This window comes from Schistocerca nitens, chromosome 7 (genome assembly GCF_023898315.1).
Source record: "Schistocerca nitens isolate TAMUIC-IGC-003100 chromosome 7, iqSchNite1.1, whole genome shotgun sequence".
In the NCBI taxonomy this organism is placed as follows: domain Eukaryota; kingdom Metazoa; phylum Arthropoda; class Insecta; order Orthoptera; family Acrididae; genus Schistocerca; species Schistocerca nitens.
Window position 1 is genome coordinate 506,126,584 of NC_064620.1, and position 22,220 is coordinate 506,148,803.

Sequence of the window (22,220 nt, forward strand, 5' to 3'; positions counted from 1 at the left end):
ACAGCTTTTAATATTGGTATTAAAAGCTGTGCATTGATTGCAGCAGAGGTTGTATATGACATGGTTGAATACCAACCAGGTTGAATGGCCACTGCCAAACTGTGAACAAGAGCAAAGTGGACCACCCTGTGGCACAACATGAAGCTAAACATATCATGCTTGATTTCAACGGCTGCTTAACAACCCGGGCCATCTGGATCCTTCTCTCCACCACCAGCTTACCTGAACTGTGCAGATGGCACTTTTCCTTACACATACATTCTTTGTTCCAACAATCATCCCAGCCTCAACCTATGGTAACCCACTGTCCCCACACCCTTCACCTGACATTTTCTGCCCTCTCTGCCCTATGATATTCAGCCTTGTCCTGCCACCTAGTCCCTGTACAGTCTGCTAAGCTGCACTGACTCCTCCCCCACCACCTATTCCATGCTATCCCTAGCCCTTTGCCACTTCACACCACAATGCTCCTTCTGCCCGATGCAAGACAGTTGCCTTCTGGGCAGAGATATCAGCCATGTGTGCATGAAGTGTGCTCACTTCTATGAATGTTGTTGCGTTTTCCTTTCTGAAGAAGGCTTTTACCAAAGGCTCAATGTGTAACAGTCTTTTTATTGTACCAATCTGCAACTCAGTGTGTCATCTTTACAGTGAGTAGCAATCCATCCTCTTCATAATGTTGATATTCCAACCTGGACACTCCATTGTTTGTTCAACGAGTCAAGTTGGACCATAAATTTCCTTCAGCCCTCATTCAATTCAGTACCTCCTCATTACTTACTTGATCTACCCATATAATCTTCAGCATTATTCTGGAGCACCAGGAAGAAACAGCATTGATAATGTTGCATGAAATAATATTTACTTGTCATTAACCAAACTAGTATGAAGTATTTCCCACGTCGTCAGTGATTTGATGGAATACAATGGTCAAACTCCAATGATAAGGAGAAAAATGAGTTAATGGGGAAAAAAATGTTATTCCATGCAGTCATTAATAAATGCTTTCTCATCACTGTGGCTTTTACTGAATACTTCTGATATGCAGAGCAACAGTTTCATAAGGTATACTTATTCTTACTTATACTGTAATTTTAGTCTTATTGTTGTTGTTTTAGCATTATTATGCTTTAGTATTTTAGGGTTCTAGATTTCATTATTTTGTTTTGTGTGCATTCAGTTAGTTGTGTGTATGATACAATTTCTTGTATGACTTTGTATCAATGACACTGATGTCAATCTGGATAACAGTTAAATTAAATAAACAAACAAAAACAACAGAGCACAATTTCTTTCCTTTACTGCCTACATATTGTAGAGTAACAATACATATGTCATGTTTACATGGTTCAGCAGGTTAAAAAGCAAACAAAACATTGAATAGTTCAATCAAAGACAAAACTTACCCAGTGAGATCAACTTCAAAATGCTGCAAATGTGGCTTAACCTCAGGTGTTGCAGGATTCCACCGGTATATAGAGAATTTCTTAATACGGGGCCCCTTTACAGCAGCTTTTGTTGATGAATATATTGTCTGCTGCACCTGTTCATTGGTGTGTGTAATGAGTAGTAAAGAGCCATCATAGATAATATTAAAAATAACAAATAATGTACTTTGACCTACATAGCAGAAGATATACAGAAAAACTACAACTAAAAAATTAAAAAAGGAAGAAAATTTTATTCATAAAGAAACACCAGGCATAAGTATTGGGAGGTCTGTCATCTAGACTGGTGAAATGATGTACACAAGAAAAATTAAATGCCACTTGGGGGAGAAGAAGATCTTAAGTGAAAACAACTAAACCACAAAGACATCAAAATTTAATTTAGCTATGAGTGACAAGTAAAATGTTCTCGTGCTGGTAAACTGAAGGCACTAACAACATAGAAATTTTGTGCTCATTGCATTAGTATGGGTTACATAATAATGTAAGTCAGCTGTAAATTTGATCTGTGAAACAGTTTTCTTAATGTGGTTTTTAAGCATGTAATGTTGTATTTGATTCATTAAAATACAATACATTGCCACCTGAAAATTTTTCGTTTTTGTATGGTTTATCACCAACACAAAACCTTGCAAAATTGTTACAGATTTACAGGTTACAGGTATATGCTTCCTATTTCCAACAATTGAGAAATTGGTGGCTGAAATGAAACATGATCATACTTCTCTTCAAGATGATCAATATGAAGGACCACCCTCAAATGCAGTCACACATGAAAACTTTGAGAAAGTGCATAATATGGTGTTCGATGACCTGCCATTAATGACATATGAAATACTGATACCATAAGTGCATCAGAATATACAATGCAAAATCACTGTGTTGGTAATACAATTTTTAAATTCCGGCTAAAAGTAAATGTGATTCTCTTGGCAATCATATTGACGAGAATTCACCCAATTTCTGTACTGATTTGTACCTACCATTTTAGCCAAAAATGAAAAAGCAATCAAAGCATAGCATCAAAGCCAGTTTCCTTACCTCAGAAAAGGTAAAGTTAATTTACCTGATGCAAAGCTTACAGGCAGTGTTCTCTGAAACATACAGAGGTTCTTCTGACTAATTATTTTGTACACAGCAAGCCAGTAGCTGGCAAATACTATGCAGCTCCTGATCTACTGCACAGGAGTGGAAAGGGGAAGAAATAAGTTACATGAGAAGAGGCTTGAACTGCAAAAAGAAAAAAATCTTCCATTAGGGCACTGCAACGGCCCACAAAAGGTTCTTTGGCAATGAGTACTGTCAGTAATGTGAAGAATAGTTGTTGACAAAATCGATCTTTTATCTGCTGTGGCACACTACAACTTCCACCTGCTCCTAAACTGATAAAAAATAAATCAATAAATTCAGGGATGGACTGTACTCACTGAAAAATGTTCACACAAAGTGGGTTCATCTATTAGACAACTCTGTTGAAAAAGGAAAATAAGGGTTAAGAAGTTTTTTGAAATAATGACATTTTGCTTTCTGTGGATTTTATTAATGATATTGTCAACATTTAATTTTCACTTGACACAATCACAAAATGCTTAAAAACATTTTTAAAAATTTTGTGTTTGTGTTGAATAGCAATACAATGTTAAAAACATAGTCACTCACAATGTTCAATGACAAAATTCATTATTTCCTAAAACTGTGTACAGACATGAGTAAGGGGATTTCTTGAAATTAACTATGTGGCGCAGTTTTCCTCTTCAGTGGACAGATGTTAATATTGCTTCCAAGGCTGCAAATGCATGCAGGGCACAGCACCGGTATGGAGTATCCACTGGAATGGGCTGTGTGAATTTGCAGGTTCAGAACAGATTAAAAATGCCAAAGAAGTACCCTTAAAGCAGCTTGCTGCAGTGGACAATTACATCACAGTGTTCAAATTAGAAGAACTCAAGAATGAATCTAAAACTGACTAATAAAAGGTGGTTAAATTTAGACATAATTCCCTAATAAGCACAGACAGAAATTAAAAATTGTTCCATGATCAATAGAAAAATATATAAAAAAGAGTGTCAGTCACAATGGCTGAAAGCTAAAGTATGGGAAGCATACAAAACACAATAGGTCTTTCATGAAAAAATAATGAATAAATCAATGGTGGCTCATGCAAAATTTTACCAGTGTGCTATAATATTACAAAAATAAACAGAAAACAGATTCACGAAATATATACAGGGTGGTGCAGGGGAACAGGAAAGTTTGAACGTTACAGTTGGCAGCACTGTAGCACCGGAAGATGTTCGAAACTTTGCACAACTGATGTGAACGCATTGCCATTTAGTAATCATGGAGAATTGGACTGGTGCAGAATGTGCAGTAGCTGTGAGAGCGTTTTACAAAAATGGTGATAGTGCGACTGCCGCGCAGAGAACATTTCGACAGCATTACCAGCTTGGACATCATGGACGTGTCCCACCTGCGAATGCGATTACAACGCGGGTACGTAATTTTGAAGAAACAGGATCTGCCTTGAAAAAGAAACCTCCAGGTGGCATTCCAACGGTACATACCCCAGAGAACATTGCAACTGCTAGAGCTGCAATCGAGCTCTGTTCGACGGCATGCATCTTCGCTAGGGATTAAGCGACGAAGCTTACAAAGAATACTGCATGAATTAGACTTCCATCCCTATAAGTTGCAGATTATGCAACACTTACATGAACGAGACTCAGCATCACGTATGGAGTTTAGTAGCCAGATATTGGCTAAAATCAACAAGGACGCGAATTTCCTTGGTAACTTATGGATATCAGACGAAGTCCATTTCCACCTGAACGGATTCGTGAACAAACAGAATTTTCGTTATTGGGCACAGGACAATCCTTGTGAATTTCACCAGCGACCACTACATAGCGCCAAGGTCACAATATGGTGTGCTGTATCATGTCATGGTGTTATCGGCCCTTATTTTTTTTAACGTGAGGATGGTAGTGCAGTGACAGTAACATCTGCTCGATATATTGAAATGCTTCAAACATTCTTTACACCGAGACTGTTCGAGCTTAATCTGTGACAGTAACATCTGCTCGATATATTGAAATGCTTCAAACATTCTTTACACCGAGACTGTTCGAGCTTAATCTTAACGTCGAAAACATGTGGTTTCAGCAGGATGGAGCCACATCACACACTGCTCGACAATCAATGGCAGCAGTTCGTCAATTGTTTGGAAGACGCATTATTTCACGTAACGGTGACATTGTATGGCCTGCGAGATCCCCTGATCTTAGTGTGTGCGACTTCTTCCTGTGAGGATATCTTAAAGGCAAGGTGTACCATACACGTCCTGCAACAATCCATGAACTGAAGGAGAACATTGAAAACGAAATCACTGCCATTCTCCAAGATTTGCTACACCGCGCATTCCAGAGTTTTCATAACATGCTGTTAGAGTGTGAATGCCAAATGGGAGCACATCTTTCCGATGTCATCTTTAAAAAGTAAAGAGACTCTTTTGGACATTTTGATCGTAAAGACATACTGAATAATGACATACTGAATACATTCACTTTCGTTAATAAATTACTAGTTTTATGAATTTATTCATGGAAATGATGTTATTTCAAAATTTCCCATTTCCCTGCACCACCCTGTATTGCAATAAGAAGAAGTATTCACTCAATGATGAAAAATGAAGTCCATACATCACTGTTTTCTGCTGCAGAATTTATCTATAAGTTTGGGGTTGAAAACCTCAACACTAGCTACCATATTCTTCTCAGTGGAGAGCATTGGAAGGGCATTAACTTGTTGCTTTGACAAGCTATTCTGGAGAAAGCTCTGGGTCCTCTTCACAGGTGAAAAACATCTTAAAGGTTCAGAAGTTGCCATCATTGTGGTCATTCCTATTTTCAGAAATTTTGTTGTCTAGGAGAAGGTGCTCTGCAGATAGTTGTTTGAAATGAATTGGAAAAGTGATACAGCTCCATAAATATTCCTGAAGTCTGGTCTTGGTACAATCCCAACAGCTCTGTCTTGCCAGAGGGAAATTCATGAACACAACACCAGGGCTAAGGGTAATTTAGATATACCATGCTACAGATTAGCAAGAACAGGAAATTCCCACGAAGTAAACCCACTCAAAATGTTCAATAAACAACCCATTCATGTTCAGTCTGTGGATATATATTTTTTTAATTAAGTGGTACAGCTGGCTGTCAGATCATCCATTCTATGACATTAAAGAATTCTTTGAGATGCCTGAGGAGGATATTAGCATTTCAAAGTTGTCTGTAGTTAAACATATTATTGCGTGCTTTGGTTAATCATGTGTAATTACATTGTGTGTACAATACACAATACAATACTATATTAGATTAGATTATAGTATAGCTTATTGCATTAAGTTTTAGAAATTATCTTGGTGTAATTTGGTACACTGCCATGCTTAAAATGTATTCTATAATGTACTGACACTAGTTTATTTTATTATTATATATGTACTACTACATCCTGCATGAGGAAGCCAATATCATTGTAAAATGATCTACGATGAATAAAATTCTTGATTCTTGAACCTTTATTTCTCCAATATGGTGTAAGCCTGGACAGCAATGTTAAGTTCTCTCTCTCTGATAAATATATTGAGTATCTTTCTTTGAGAAACCCAACAGCATTGCTGCGTGTAGATGATCTAGGGTTTGCAAACAATAATGGGTTAATCCCAATGTAGACTTCTTTTGCATTGTAACATTGGCAAAGACTTACCTTCTGGAGCTTTCTCTGAGAGATGGCTGTCACAGTGACTGCATTATTACTGGCATTGTTTGAAACTTTTAAATTATTAAAAACCCATTATGAAACATGAAACTGAATTTTTTACTATTGCAGCATTGACCAACCTTGTCTGCAAATGATTGTATATGATATGCATATGAGGCATTACTTTTTGGAAGAAAGCTATCCAAAAGAGGAATTCTTCACCTTGTAGACTGAAACAAGTCCAACTGCTTGACAACTAGTTTGGTCAGATGATGAGTTTTCCAGCATCAATAAACATTCCTGCAGCAAGAATTTATTTTCACACATCACATTTGTGGTCCATGACTTAAAATTCCACCATTTAGCTGTCCCAAAAGGACTTCAAGCCACCAATGCCTCTGACGTGCTATGTTGTTCTGCCAACCTTGAAAAGAAAGCTAAAAAATGTGACAAACTTAAAAAGAACACCCCCAGCCAACTGATTACCATGTTCCATTGTTAAATTTAATTCATGCACATAATGATGCACATAATGAGCATTAGGATACAATTTTTAATTTTTGTCTACAGGCCACCTTTACAACCACTCATTACACTTGCCCCATAGTACATTTGTGCGATAATTTTTTCATGTATCTTTGAACAAAGGATCTACAACAATCAAAATACATGTTCTTAGAGCAGTGGTTCCCAACCTGGGCGTTATTATTCCCTGAGGGGTAAAATGAAACTCTCTAAGGGGTAAAATGAAAGAATTTGATTGTGTTACGGTTATGAAACTATGGTTTTTTTAAAGATCATTATTATTGTCACTATTTCATAAGACTGTAATATTGATTACTAAGTTACTAGTCCTTGTCTTTGTTTCACACATGTGTGCTAACCCACGACACAATTTGGTTGAGGTTAAAGATTATGAAACAAATGTATGAACATCTTCTTTTCACATAGTCTACTTTTTACACACAATTTTTTTACTTTGTGTCTTGCATCTGTGACAGCAAAATTGAGATGTATGCATCAAATATACTTTAATATCACATTAAAATGGATTCTCTGAGTTCTAGGTCGTTCCCTCAATGGACCACAAATTGCTTGATTACTCATTTGCCAACAGATAATCCATCTAATTGAGGGCACACAACAAACATAACTATGTAATGGTTACTAAACTGCTGCAGGGCCTTCACAGTTTTACAGTCATTAGCAGTAGTCATGAGACATGAAGCTTTGGCAGCCAAAGGTCCTTCAATTTCAACCAGTTCAGAAGTAAGGAGTCCAGCAATGAAGTAATTTACAAACTGTAAATATAGCACACATAACTTAATTCAGTTGCTTTAATATGGCGTGTAGAGTGTGGGTAAAGCAAGAGTTGCTAGGAAGAGGAGTGGTGCAGAGGAAGCATATTTTGTAACAAGTGCTTAGCCTTAATGTGGACATTTAGCTTTCATTTCTAAAAAGGAGTTAGTTCCATTAATCTACAACAAAAGATTGTTAGAAATAAGCAGAATCATTAGTTCATGACATAATAAAACACTTGCAGAAACTATCATTCGTCTTTCTAAAAATAATAGTGTTTGAACAGAATATTTCTCTTCATTCCAAAATTTAGTTAGGCACTGATGTTGATGATGTTAGTGGTGAGGGGTAATAGGTAATATCTTATTGTACTCAGTTTTAGAACAAGTGCCCCAAATCTCTTTTTTTAGGCTGTGCTATAGGTCTTGATTTGTACCCTGTTATTGAAAATAAAATAGATAAATTCCAAGCTGTCTGTGGCACCATTAGCAGAACATAGGCCCATTAGTACAAAAAGAAACCATCATGATATTCTATAGAGTAATGGTGGTTCTGGCATTATCCCATGAAATTGAAAGCTGGGTTACCGCAAAAAAAAAACTAGAAAATAAAATTCAAACAGCAGAGATGAGGTTCCTAAGGAAGATGAAGGTCTGCACAAGGAGAGATATGATTAGAAACGAAGATATTGGAAAAGAATTAAATATTTTCAGCATGAATGAAAAAATTCAAAAATATCGTGAACAGAATTCCCCAGAATATCCTGAACTACAAGCCAAATGAGGAAAGAGATATTGGAAGACCTACAAAAAGAAGGAAATGATTTTGTTTGTGAGTTCAGAACAGGCAACAGCATAATCTTGAAAGGAACACGATGATGACGATGATGATAATGACTCAGGGGTAATAGCCTCAGAAAGGTTGGGAAACATTGTCTTAGAGCATCAGCATTATGCCTTCAGCACTGAAAAACCCCAGAACCTTTCATATGGTGCAAAACTAGTACTATGTCTTTTCAGAAACATCTACTGCTCCACCTGCCATTATAGCAGCAAACTCCATCTGCTTTATTTCTTCTGAAATAACTTCATGGCAAGTTTCCAACATACAGTCCAGCAGCTCATTTTGGACAGGTTTTCAAGTACCCTTATTAACCTGACACCTTCTACATGTTCTTTCAGTTCATTTTCTACATCTTCAATTAAGTCAAGCAGTTGATGTTTCCATCTTTAAAAGTCAGCTGAAAAGTACCACAGAATTTCATACAATCACTAATTCTAGAGAATACATACTTTTCTTTTCTTTAAACCTGCTAATTATGTTTTGAAGTGTAGTGTGATGGATGGGGTTTTGGTAGAATGTTTTCCACCCCATGCATGATCTGTCGCCCAGTTGATATGTGTACAAACTTTTACCTTACAAATATCTTGCGGTTGCTGTTCTTGAAGTTATTTGCTGTAGTGGCCTGTTATGCAGTGCCACTAGACCGTGACATGAGGTTACTTCACCTTTTGCAGTGCGCAGGTGCTGAAACAGACCCCCCCCCCCCCCCCCAAAACTACTACGAGGCATGTTTTTAAGTAAGTACCATTTTGAAATTTAAAAAAAAAAAGATGTGCTAAGATATCTCAATAATTTTATTTTTACATGGAACCCTGTACCTTAATCTACTTTTCTACATAATTTCCATCAATATTGAGGCATTTTTCATAATGTTGTACCAGTTTTTGAATACCCTACTCACAGAAGTCTGCCACCTGACTTGTTAACCGCTGCATCACCACTGTTTTGACTTCGTCATCCTCTTGAAGACGCTGACTGCCCAGGTGTTTCTTCAAGTGCAGGAACAGATGGTAGTCACTGGGTGCGAGATTGGGGCTGTACGGAGGATGACCTAGAGTTTCCCATCGAAAAGAAGTGATGAGATCTTTGATATGAATATAATAGAGGGAAACATTCCACGTGGGAAAAATATATCTAAAAACAAAGATCATGTAACTTACCAAACGAAAGCATTGGCATGTTGATAGAACACAAACAAACACAAATACACACAAAATTCAAGCTTCGTCAGGAAAGAGGGAAGGAGAGGGAAAGATGAAATGATGTGGGTTTTAAGGAAGAGGGTAAGGAGTCATTCCAATCCCGGGAGCAGAAAGACTTACCTTAGGGGGAAAAAAGGACAGCTATACACTCGCACACACACACATGTCCATCCACACATATACAGACACAAGCAGACATTTGTAAAGGCAAAGAGTTAGTAGCAATCTATTCTATTCCTAACATTGTTATTATTCCAACCTGAAGTTTCCATTGTTTAATTACAAATATCACATAACATGGGAAAATGTCAACCAAGTAACAATACTTTTATCCTCTACTCAATTATTATTTCTTTCCTTTCTCAGACCTTAGGTCTGGTTCGAAATGAAAGTGACGCGGACCTTGATCAAGCGTGACTTCCTTTTAACTGTACGGTATATGTTACATTGCGTTTAGGAACTTTCGGGTAATTGAACATGTATCAATAATTACGGATTTCTGTAGTTGTATATATATGTTTGGATGTAGCTGTATTGCGTTGATGTACTGGTGGATATTGTGTGGTATGACTCCTGTAGTTGATAGTATAATTGGTATAATGTCAACTTTATCCTGATGCCACATGTCCTTGACTTCCTCAGCCAGTTGGATGTATTTTTCAATTTTTTCTCCTGTTTTCTTTTGTATATTTGTTGTATTGGGTATGGATATTTCGATTAGTTGTGTTAATTTCTTCTTTTTATTGGTGAGTATGATGTCAGGTTTGTTATGTGGCGTTGTTTTATCTGTTATAATGGTTCTGTTCCAGTATAATTTGTATTCATCATTCTCCTGTACATTCTGTGGTGCATACTTGTATGTAGGAACGTGTTGTTTTATAAGTTTATGTTGTAACGCAAGCTGTTGATGAATTATTTTTGCAACATTGTCATGTCTTCTGGAGTATTCTGTATTTGCTAGTATTGTACATCCGCTTGTGATGTGATCTACTGTTTCTATTTGTTGTTTGCAAAGTCTGCATTTATCTGTTGTGGTATTGGGATCTTTAATAATATGCTTGCTGTAATATCTGGTGTTTATTGTTTGATCCTGTATTGCAATCATGAATCCTTCCGTCTCACTATACATATTGCCTTTTCTTAGCCATGTGTTGGATGCGTCTTGATCAATGTGTGGTCGTGTTAGATGATACGGGTGCTTGCCATGTAGTGTTTTCTTTTTCCAATTTACTTTCTTCGTATCTGTTGATGTTATGTGATCTAAAGGGTTGTAGAAGTGGTTATGAAATTGCAGTGGTGTAGCAGATGTCTTTATATGAGTGATTGCTTTGTGTATTTTGCTGATTTCTGCTCGTTCAATAAAGAATTTTCTTAAATTGTCTACCTGTCCATAATGTAGGTTTTTTATGTCGATAAATCCCCTTCCTCCTTCCTTTCTGCTTAATGTGAATCTTTCTGTTGCTGAATGTATGTGATGTATTCTATATTTGTGGCATTGTGATCGTGTAAGTGTATTGAGTGCTTTTAGGTCTGTGTTACTCCATTTCACTACTCCAAATTAGTAGGTCAATATTGGTATAGCATAGGTATTTATAGCTTTTGTCTTGTTTCTTGCTGTCAATTCTGTTTTCAGTATTTTTGTTAGTCTTTGTCTATATTTTTCTTTTAGTTCTTCTTTAATATTTGTATTATCTATTCCTATTTTTTGTCTGTATCCTAGATATTTACAGGCATCTGTTTTTTCCATCGCTTCTATGCAGTCACTGTGGTTATCCAATATGTAATCTTCTTGTTTAGTGTGTTTTCCCTTGACTATGCTATTTTTCTTACATTTGTCTGTTCCAAAAGCCATATTTATATCATTGCTGAATACTTCTGTTATCTTTAGTAATTGGTTGAGTTGTTGATTTGTTGCTGCGAGTAGTTTTAGATCATCCATGTATAGCAAATGTGTGATTTTGTGTGGGTATGTTCCAGTGATATTGTATCCATAATTTGTATTATTTAGCATGTTGGATAGTGGGTTCAGAGCAAGGCAGAACCAGAAAGGACTTAATGAATCTCCTTGGTATATTCCACGCTTAATCTGTATTGGCTGTGATGTGATATTATTTGAATTTGTTTGGATATTAAGTGTGGTTTTCCAATTTTTCATTACTATGTTTAGGAACTGTATCAATTTAGGATCTACTTTGTATATTTCCAATATTTGTAGTAACCATGAGTGGGGTACACTATCAAAAGCTTTTTGGTAATCAATGTATGTGTAGAATGAGATTTTCACTCTGCAGCGGAGTGTGTGCTGATATGAAACTTCCTGGCAGATTAAAACTGTGTGCCCGACCGAGACTCGAACTCGGGACCTTTGCCTTTTGCGGGCAAGTGCTCTACCAACTGAGCTACCGAAGCACGACTCACGCCCGGTACTCACAGTTTTACTTCTGCCAGTACCTCGTCTCCTACCTGCTTCGGTAGCTCAGTTGGTAGAGCACTTGCCCCCGAAAGGCAAAGGTCCCGAGTTCGAGTCTCGGTCGGGCACACAGTTTTAATCTGCCAGGAAGTTTCATATCAGCGCACACTCCGCTGCAGAGTGAAAATCTCATTCTGGAAACGTCCCCCAGGCTGTGGCTAAGCCATGTCTCCACAATATCCTTTCTTTCAGGAGTGCTAGTTCTGCAAGGTTCGCAGGAGAGCTTCTGTAAAGTTTGGAAGGTAGGAGACGAGGTACTGGCAGAAGTAAAGCTGTGAGTACCGGGCGTGAGTCGTGCTTCGGTAGCTCAGTTGGTAGAGCACTTGCCCGCGAAAGGCAAAGGTCCCGAGTTCGAGTCTCGGTCGGGCACACAGTTTTAATCTGCCAGGAAGTTTCATATCAGCGCACACTCCGCTGCAGAGTGAAAATCTCATTCTGGAAACGTCCCCCAGGCTGTGGCTAAGCCATGTCTCCGCAATATCCTTTCTTTCAGGAGTGCTAGTTCTGCAAGGTTCGCAGGAGAGCTTCTGTAAAGTTTGGAAGGTAGGAGACGAGGTACTGGCAGAAGTAAAGCTGTGAGTACCGGGCGTGAGTCGTGCTTCGGTAGCTCAGTTGGTAGAGCACTTGCCCGCGAAAGGCAAAGGTCCCGAGTTCGAGTCTCGGTCGGGCACACAGTTTTAATCTGCCAGGAAGTTTCAATGTATGTGTAGTGTAGCGACCTTTGTTTAGTTTTAGCTTGATATGTCACCTTTGCATCTATTATCAGTTGCTCTTTACATCCTCGTGCTCCTTTGCAACAGCCTTTTTGTTCTTTATTTATAATTTTGTTCTGTGTTGTATGTGTCATTAATTTCTGTGTAATGACTGAAGTTAATATTTTGTATATTGTTGGTAGGCATGTTATGGGGCGATATTTAGCTGGGTTTGGTGTGTCTGCTTGATCTTTAGGTTTCAGATAAGTTATTCCATGTGTAAGTGTATCAGGGAATGTGTATGGGTCTGCAATGTAACTGTTAAATAATTTATATCTAAAAACAAAGATGATGTGACTTACCAAATGAAAGTGCTGGCAGGTCGACAAACACACAAACAAACACAAACATACACACAAATGTTTGTGTTTGTTTATGTTTGTGTTTATGTGTGTATGTTTGTGTTTGTTTGTGTGTTTGTGTATGTTTGTGTTTGTTTGTGTGTCTGTCGACCTGCCAGCACTTTCACTGTGTATGTTTGTGTTTGTTTGTGTGTCTGTCGACCTGCCAGCACTTTCATTTGGTAAGTCACATCATCTTTGTTTTTAGATATATTTTTCCTACGTGGAATGTTTCCCTCTATTATAACCATGTTAAATACTTTAGTTAGATGTGAATGTGTTGAGGTGAACTTCTTTAGCCAGAAATTTGCTATTTTATCTTTTCCAGGGGCTTTCCAATTGTGAGTAGCATTAATAGCTTGGGTGACTTCATGTTGCAAAATTATCACTTCAGGCATTTGTGGTATCATCTTGTATGTGTCTGTTTCTGCTTGTATCCACCGTGCATGCCTGTTATGTTGTACCGGGTTTGACCATATGTTGCTCCAGAAGTGTTCCATGTCTGTTATGTTTGGTGGATTGTCTATTTTAATGTGTGTGTTATCTATTGTCTGGTAAAATTTCTTTTGGTTTGCGTTGAATGTTTGGTTTTTTTTCCTTCTATTTTCACTTTTTTTGTATCTCCTAAGTCGTTTGGCCAATGCTTGTAATTTCTGCTTCTTTTCATCTAATTGCTCTATCACGTCTTGTTGTGAGATTTTACCTAACGTTTTTCGTTTTTTTTTTTTTTCTGACATTTCATTTCTTATAAATTGTGTTAGCTGTCCGATGTCCTTTCTCAGTTTTTCTATTCTGATCTGTAGCCTGTGTTGCCATGCTGGTTTTGTGGGTTTCTTCTGTGTGTTGGTTGGTTCTGATCTCTGCCTAGTGTGTATATGTAGTGTAGTGAGTGCTCCTATATAAACCAGTAGTTGTAACTCTTCCATAGTTGTATATTCATTTATTTTGTTGTGTATGATTGTGTTGATAGTTTTTATTGTTGTTTCGACTTGTGGGTTACTTGGCAGTCTATGCAAGAATGGTCTAATGTCTGTATTTGTGTCTTTGTATTCTATATATGTCAGCTGAAATTTTTCTTCTATATCTAACATGTGTGTCACTTCGTGTTCTATTTGTGCTTGTTCTGGTGGCTGTCGCAAGATTTCGTTTTCCTCTGGTTGTTTAATTGATGCGTGTTGTTCTTTGTTTGTTTGCTCTGGGATGTTCGAGTCCATTACTCTATTTTCTTCTTCTTCTTTTTGCACATTATTTTGTTCCAGTATTTGTTGTACTTGTTGTTTGATGTTTTCTAATTCTGACTGGGGTATCCTGTTATTTTTGATTATTACACGGATCTGATCAGCTAGTCGTTGTTCTGTTAAAAATTTTAATTCTGGGTATCTGGTAATAAATGTTGTGTATACTTGTGATCTGTATCCAGTTGTGTTGGTTCCTAGGTTTGTTGCTTGGTAATAACAGAACATGAGGTGTTGATTAACTTCATCTGACCATCTCATCCTCTGCCTTTGTTTTCCTTCTAGGGTGGTTGTAGGAAGCATATCCTGCAAAACACCTCTATTTGGATTTAAATCATTTTCCAGTTGGCTAGCAGTGTCGTTACCATTGTGGGCGGGCATAGGGTTCAAGCGTCGTCCCCGACCATGACGGCGCTTGTCCGAGGCTTCTTTAGTTCTGTCCTGAACCAACTAATCACACTAAAAGGGGGGTTAGCCCTATTAGTAGTTTGTTCTTTTCATCGCTTTTTACGACTGGCAGAACATACCGGAGGCCTATTCTTTTCCCGGGCCTCCATGGGGACAATTATTATTATTATTATTATTATCTGTACTTGAAGTCACATAAGACCATACCCACTTTTATTTCCTTAAATAATATGTATGAGCAGATTTCTTGACCCATTATTCCTTGCATAAACCTTCTTTTCATGTAGTTTACAAGAGTATATCTCTCCCCTTTGCATTTTTATTTTAGAAAAATATCTATCTTGTAATTCAGCTTGCTTAGGTAAATGACAATGTGTCTCTTTAACAGCTTCATTTCACTTCATTCAAAATACTAATATATGGCTTTTCAACCACACAGCTGTTTATTGCATGCTATAATGTAGTGCAGTGATTCCCAACCTCTCTTAGACCATTACCCCTGAGTGCAATTAGACATTAGCCAGTATCCCCCTCCTGCCGTCTGTTCCCACCCCCTCCCCTACATTTTTGCAAACTTTAGCACCTAACTAAAGTGTAGAATGAAAGACTTTTCTTGGAACACTTTTACTTTTAAAATGATGAAAGATGAATTATATCTAGTTTGTGCGTGGGGGACGAGGAGGAGGGGGAGGGGTGTTAGAATGAATGACGGAGGAAATTGTGGTGCATCACCAACTCCTTCTCAGATAAGAAAGCTAACCTATCCACAGTGAGGACAGATTCTTGTTACAAAACATATTTCCCCTGCATTACTCCTCTTCGCTGCGGCACTTGCCTGACCTGCACACTGCAATCCCATTTAAAACCAAACAGATTCAGATGTGTGCACTATATTTACTGTTCGTAAATCACTTGAGGACTCCTTACTTCTGAATTCACAGAAATGGGAAGACTTTAGGATGTTAAAGCTTTGTCTCTAACCACTCTAATAATAATAATAATAATAATAATAATAATAATAATACTGTTGACAGCACTATAGTAGTCATTATGTAGTTACTGTTGTGTCATGCTGGCAGTGTGAATTGTGTTTTATTCATCTCATGACGTACATTTGTAATCCATTTGGTATGCGTACAGGAGACATGTCAAAAATTTATAATACAGATCCAATGATTTTTACATTAATAAATAATAGCACTACAATAAATAATAACACTATAAAAATATTTCTTGGAATGTGTAACACATTGTATCCAGTTCAAATTTCCAGTTTGTCCTGCATGAATTCATCTACTGAGTAATAACACTTCGGTGCCAGTACCTCATATAGCTTTCTTTTAAGTGAACCTAAATTCATCTGCATCAACTTGCTCCCTTTTAATTTATTACAAATTTTCATTCCTATGTATTGAGATCCTTGGGCACATAGTCTGAGGCGGTGAGTGGGGAGCATAAAATTTTCTTTGTTTCTAGTATCATGTGACTGGACAAAATGGTTTCCCTCAAATAATTCATGTCTGGTGTACAAAAATATTATAATCTCATATATGTATAAGAATGGCAGAGTTAATATTTTAAGTTTACTAAATAATGGTTGACATGGTTCTTTGTGATTTGCATTGCACATATTTCGAATGATTTTTTTTCTGTATTTTTAGTATCCACACTATGTTTGTTGAGTCACCCCAAAAAACAATACCATACTTAATAATGGATTTGAAGTAACTTGTATACACTACTTTTTGTGTGTCCATGTCAGTTGCAGTTGATAATATTTGCATTGTAAATGCAAAGCTGCTCAGTTTGTTTGCCAGTTATTCAATGTGTGCCTGTCAGCTCAAATTTTTATCTACATTTCAAGCTAAGTATTTGACTGAGTCAACGTCTTCTATATCTTGTTTGTTGTGTACAATCTTAATCTGCCCACATTTTGACTGTTTGGTTTTGAACTGCATCACGTGAGTCTTAGATATGTGTAGATTCAACCCACTTAGCTGAAACCAAGTTTCTAAGGTACTAAGGGTACTGATCACAGACTTTGGAAGTTTTTATGAATCCTGATCTTCAACTAACACAGAAGTATCATCTGTGAAGAGAACTGATGGGGAGCTGATATTTAATGGTAAGCCATTAACATAGAAGAGAAATAGCACTGGGCCTAATATGGAGCATTTTGGAACACTCTGAGGATTTTTTTTTTTTTCAGTCAGAAAAATAATATGTGCCATTTGAAGAGATGTTAACTCTTTGCTTTCTGTTGGATAAGTAGGATTTAAGCCATTGTAGGGCACTGCTGCTAATGCCATAATTTTCAAGTTTGTAAACAAGTAATGCATGGTTTACAGAATCAAATGCCTTTGTGAGGTCGCAGGAAATTCCTGCCACCTTATTCCTCTTGTCTAATGATGTACTTATTTTCTCAATGAAACTGTTTACTGCATCTACGGTGTTTTTCACCAGCTGAAAACCAAATTGATTGTTTACAATAACAGAATATTCTGCAATGAAGTTTTGGATTTGTGTAACAGCAAGTTTTTCAAATATTTTAGGTAGGGCTGGGAGAATCGAGATAGGACTATAACTTCCCATGATCTCTCTTGATCCCTTCTTGAAGAGTGGTTTGTATTCAGCATATTTCAGTACCTCTAGGAAGCAACCCTCTTCAAATCATTGATTTATTATTTGAGCTAGTGGGTTTGCAATTCTATTGTGTACCACTTCAATAAATTTGGTGGGTATTCCATCCCAACCTGCAGATTTTTTGTTTTTTAATGTTAGAATAGCATTTTCTACATCCTCCACAGAAACTTTTAAGAATTTTGTGAAGTTTTCAGAGTTTTCACCTACGTCAAAGGGATTTACTTTGTTGTGATAATCTGTTACAGACTTTGCTACATTAATAAAGAATTCATTAAAGTACTCTGGTATTTGAGTTACATTTACAATAGTATTTCCTACAAGGTCAATTTTTGAAATTTCTTGGTAATATGTTTTAATGCCTAACTCAGATTTAATGACTGACCACACAGCCTTTGTCTTATTTTTATGATTTAAAATTATCCTGTTATTTGCCAGTTGTTTTGCTGCCTAACAACTCTTTTAAATACGGTTTTTTTGGGGGCCTAACATATTTAATGAAATCAACATCTTCATTATATTTTAGTTCTCTGTGCAGTTGCCTTTTCCTTACACTGTAAATTTTATGCCCTAGGTAACCCACTTTACTTTATTTGTTATTTTATTGCTGCAGAGTCTAGGTGAAAATGTTTCATTAAAAACACCAAGTAAACTATTTAGGAATTTCTCAGAGTTTTCATCACTTGAGTTACAATGATCAAAAAGCCATGTTTCCCCTTTTATCTTCTCAATAACTGTTAGCAAGTTTTCTTTGCTAAAGTTCCTGCTCATATGGGTTCTCATATGTGAAATATTCCTGTCTGTCTGTGGTAGCTCAATGAACAATGGACAATGATCTGAATTCATTGATCTGTTTCAAAGCAAGTAATGAAGCAATATGAGTATATGACTACTGCAGATACTGCCTGCAACTTGAAGAAGACATTGGCTTGAGATATTTAGCATTTGTTACATACATGTCTCACTTTTATCATCAGTGATGTACAAAGCACAACATACGTGCGTAGCGGGTGGACTATGTGAGGAACCTCTAATGTGCACAGCATTAACACGGCTACTTGAGAAAAATTAATTACTGATTGCTTATATAATCAGTATTACAATCTTACAAAATTATGATACTAGTTATGATCTTTTGAAAGTAATTTAGTTTTGTGATTGAAATAGAATCGAATCATTTAGTTTTTACCCTTCAGAAAATTCCATTTTATGCCTCAGGGGGTATATGTCATTATTCATTTTATTGCTCTCCTTGTATTGGATTGTCCTTGCACTATCATCCAATTACCTTAAACATACACTGTTTCACTTTCATAGATAAAGATAGGAGAGATATTTGTCCTGTATGACTAGGCTATATCACTATTACAGTAATCTTCCTCAAAGGTAAGTGCATTTACTTCATTTTCAGTTAACTGATTACAGTAGCACAAGTTTTTCAAATTTATTGAGGCAGAAAACGTTTAAGTTCATCTTTACCATATAGATTTACATACTGACATTTTAACCTGTACTACTCTCCACAACTTCAGATCTCAGATCTGTGGTAAGTCAAACATATGTAGAACATAAATTCAAAGACTCATCATTGCCCACGTAAGTCTATAAGCCTTTAACTATTGTGGAGAACAATTCAACAGTCTGACTAACAGTCAGCTTTGTAAGAGCTGCACTTACATGTCAACCTATGGCAGATACGGTGTAAATACCATTTCATCTGTACAACACAAGTGTCCCTTTATTAATCCCTCTATACAGAAAATGGTTCAGGTCATTCCATCTATGGATTCACCTGACCAAGGATTAGACCATCCATTTCCTGGGTTTGTCTCCCCTTCTCTCCAATAGCTACAAAAAAATCAGGTATGTCCCATATTAAAATCCTTATGAGTATACACAGCCCCTGGCCCTTATCTTTATGCATCCCAATGACAAAGTTTCTCCATAGCTCATCAACTCTACTCAGTTACTCCAAACATGTGTTTCCTGACTCCATCTTTTGTACCTTTTTACATACACTCTTTCTAATGACATAACTTACACACATTCTATTAAATTTTCTAACAATGAGCCTTCTTTTATGTTATTCCTCTTACATTTCTTTCACCATGCATTACTAATAACGTTCATGCACACTTCTCTAAAAACTCTTCAGCTTCCAATAAATACTTGTTCGCAGTGACTGTCCATCAGGAATCTATTCATTGCTACTAGATTATAAGATTTATCTTTATGCTTTATTATGGAAGTGGTCACATTCCTCTCACATCAAAAATTACTGCAAAAATGCATTTCTTAATGTCTGAAACATTTTTTAACTTATTCCTTTCACAAATGCTTGCTCCATATATAAAAAGGTAGCTTCTCGAGTTATGTTGAAAATAATTCTACGTTTGCTCTTTATTACTGTTAAGCATAGACCATAAATAACACAGACTACAGGTGATGTCATTACACTGGAACCAACATCTAAGTCACATGCCTCGGGGCAGGACACTGAGTTTCTGTTATTACAAACTGTGTGGAGTGGAATTGACAATTACAGTTTTTCTCATTTATAGCTGAAATCAAGCACTGATTTTTACAAGAAAACAATTTGCCTTATTGCTGTCACACTTTCAGTAGTGCAGATAGTCCGATTTCTCCAAAATTTGTAATATTAATGCAATGATTATCATTTTTACATGTGGCCAGGTGAAACATACTGACAGTTCTATTTACAAGCAACAAAATTACAGTTCTCCAGTGTTTTTGTTGCACTGTGATCCTTTGACTACACTATTTCCACAGAAGCTGAACACAAAATATCAGTTTGGCAGATTCCTCAACAAAACATCTGAAGTGTTCAGTTATACTTTTATAGGAAATCAGATCCATTTATAACCTAAAGTCTGGTTTTTAGGCAAAATAAGCATATACATTTTATGACTGTTGCCACTTAGTTATGACAGTATGTAAACCATGTAAAAGATTCCCAATTTAGTTAAAAGAATCTCCTGAGGGAACTTAACTGGTTCACTCAACAAGAACAGATTTTATAGGTATAATTAACAGTCTATATTCATCATGTGTATGATACTGTTAGAAGTATATCTGCACCATAAAGGACTTTCGTACTGGCATATAAACTCACACAAGACCTGCTGGAAGTGTTTCTTTAATCCTATGAGAAGTCGTGGAGGAGCAGAATATGAATACAGCAGTATGAAGCAGCTTCCAAGAAATTTCTGGTACACATTCAGAGTGTTCCATCTATTATTCCTGATTGCTCTGCCATTTTAGTAAATAACGACTATGTCTACATACCCCATGCAGTATCTCACACTCTGTATTTGGCTGTGAAGCTGAACAAAAAACTAGAGTGCTGCATTTGGCAAATTTCACAATGTTCTAAAATTTGTAGCCAGGGTATCTTGAACAGAAAACAGAGGGATGGCTTATCTATTAATCCAATGATCATGTTTATCTGTGCAAAATGAGCCAGAAAGTATTAGACAAGTGTCCGTTTTTAATATGAAAAACCCTATTTAAGAAATTAGTTACCTCAGCTTTGCATGACATAAGGGATGATGTTTTCCTTCAGCTGCATAAACAAGTTTCAAACAGTCCTTCCCTTGATAATCACATACAGAAACTCAAAACAGCTGTGCTGCTTGAGTATTGTAAAATAAGGCTACATGATGAAGTGAGACCACCGCAAGAAGCTTCACCATTCTCTAATTAGAAGTGTTCACACAAAAATAGTTCTGTTTACTAATCAGTGATTTTGTGATTGCTTTGACAACCGAATTACATACACATATGGTGGCACCTACAGCTGCAAAAGTCAGGTCACCTACAGCTGAACTGTAGTTTTTGAGTTTGTCTGTGTAAAATAAAGTAATGAACTTGAGTCCCATTCTGAAAACCTTCTCTGTATTTTTTTAAACTCTGTTGCTGACAAGTGAGAAATCAATGCCTTGTATTTGTTTCAGTGTTTAATTCAGAATATCAGTTTCCAAATTTCTATTCCATAAAACTGTGTTATCATCTTAATTTTTAAGATGGCTGAACTATTTTTTTCTTCTTCCCTCTCATACAAAGTTTCCAATGCAGAAAAAATTACATTAAATAATGCTGATTCTGAAATAAATGTTTTAAGTGACACAGTAATAAGATTCCACAGTACAAGGATATAAGTTATGCAAAAGTGCTGTTTTTCTGCAATTAATTAAGATAATGTATTATTACCATCAGTACTTTCATTTCTCTTTTGTGTTAACTGCTGATTTTAGAATTCTGTTCAACATTTTGTCACCAGGTCAGGAAGTTAAAATGTTGCCACTAGAAATGTATACCCTCCTGACACTTCACCAGAAAAAGCTACAACCTTAACACACATAATATAGCCTATTGCAGATCCTAAAGAAGTTATGACACTGATAATGATCCAGTTTCTTTTTTCTTAAAAAAAGCTGTTTGCTTATTCTTCCAAGAGAGCAGTTCATCTACAAGAAACATACAATAATATGAACACAAACACAGTGGTATGAAGCTTGATTAATGTCTGTATAAAGTATTTAGAGTGTACATTGCTGTCCATGTAAATGATGTTTTTTGGTGTGTGTGTGTGTGTGTGTGTGTGTGTGTGTGTGTGTGTGTGTTATTGTTGTTGTTGTTCGGTTTTAGTGTTGGTATATTTTCACACAGCTGTAAATTAAACCTCTGGGGCAAGGCATTTTAAGTAAATAAAGTGTTTTGGCACATGTAGTAAGAAGTGTCTATTCACTAGAAGTGAGCAGCAAGATTACTGTGTAAAGCAGATAACCACACACTGTACAAAATGCT

General features: G+C 36.6%; 1 protein-coding gene and 2 non-coding genes across 3 annotated transcripts in view; 1 reads left to right on the top strand and 2 right to left on the bottom strand.

Annotated features, from left to right (window-relative positions):
- The window catches only part of LOC126195710 (uncharacterized), a 219,220-nt gene that overhangs the window by 146,898 nt on the left and 50,102 nt on the right, over window positions 1-22,220 (bottom strand). Inside the window, exon 2 of the mRNA XM_049934339.1 lies at window positions 1,407-1,543. Within this exon, the coding sequence (XP_049790296.1) occupies window positions 1,407-1,543 (137 nt within the window). The remainder of the gene's footprint in view (window positions 1-1,406; window positions 1,544-22,220) is intronic.
- Trnal-caa (transfer RNA leucine (anticodon CAA)) lies at window positions 11,883-11,957 on the bottom strand. Its single transcript has one exon. It is a non-coding gene; the product is annotated as a tRNA-Leu (tRNA).
- Window positions 12,012-12,086, top strand: Trnas-cga (transfer RNA serine (anticodon CGA)). Its single transcript has one exon. It is a non-coding gene; the product is annotated as a tRNA-Ser (tRNA).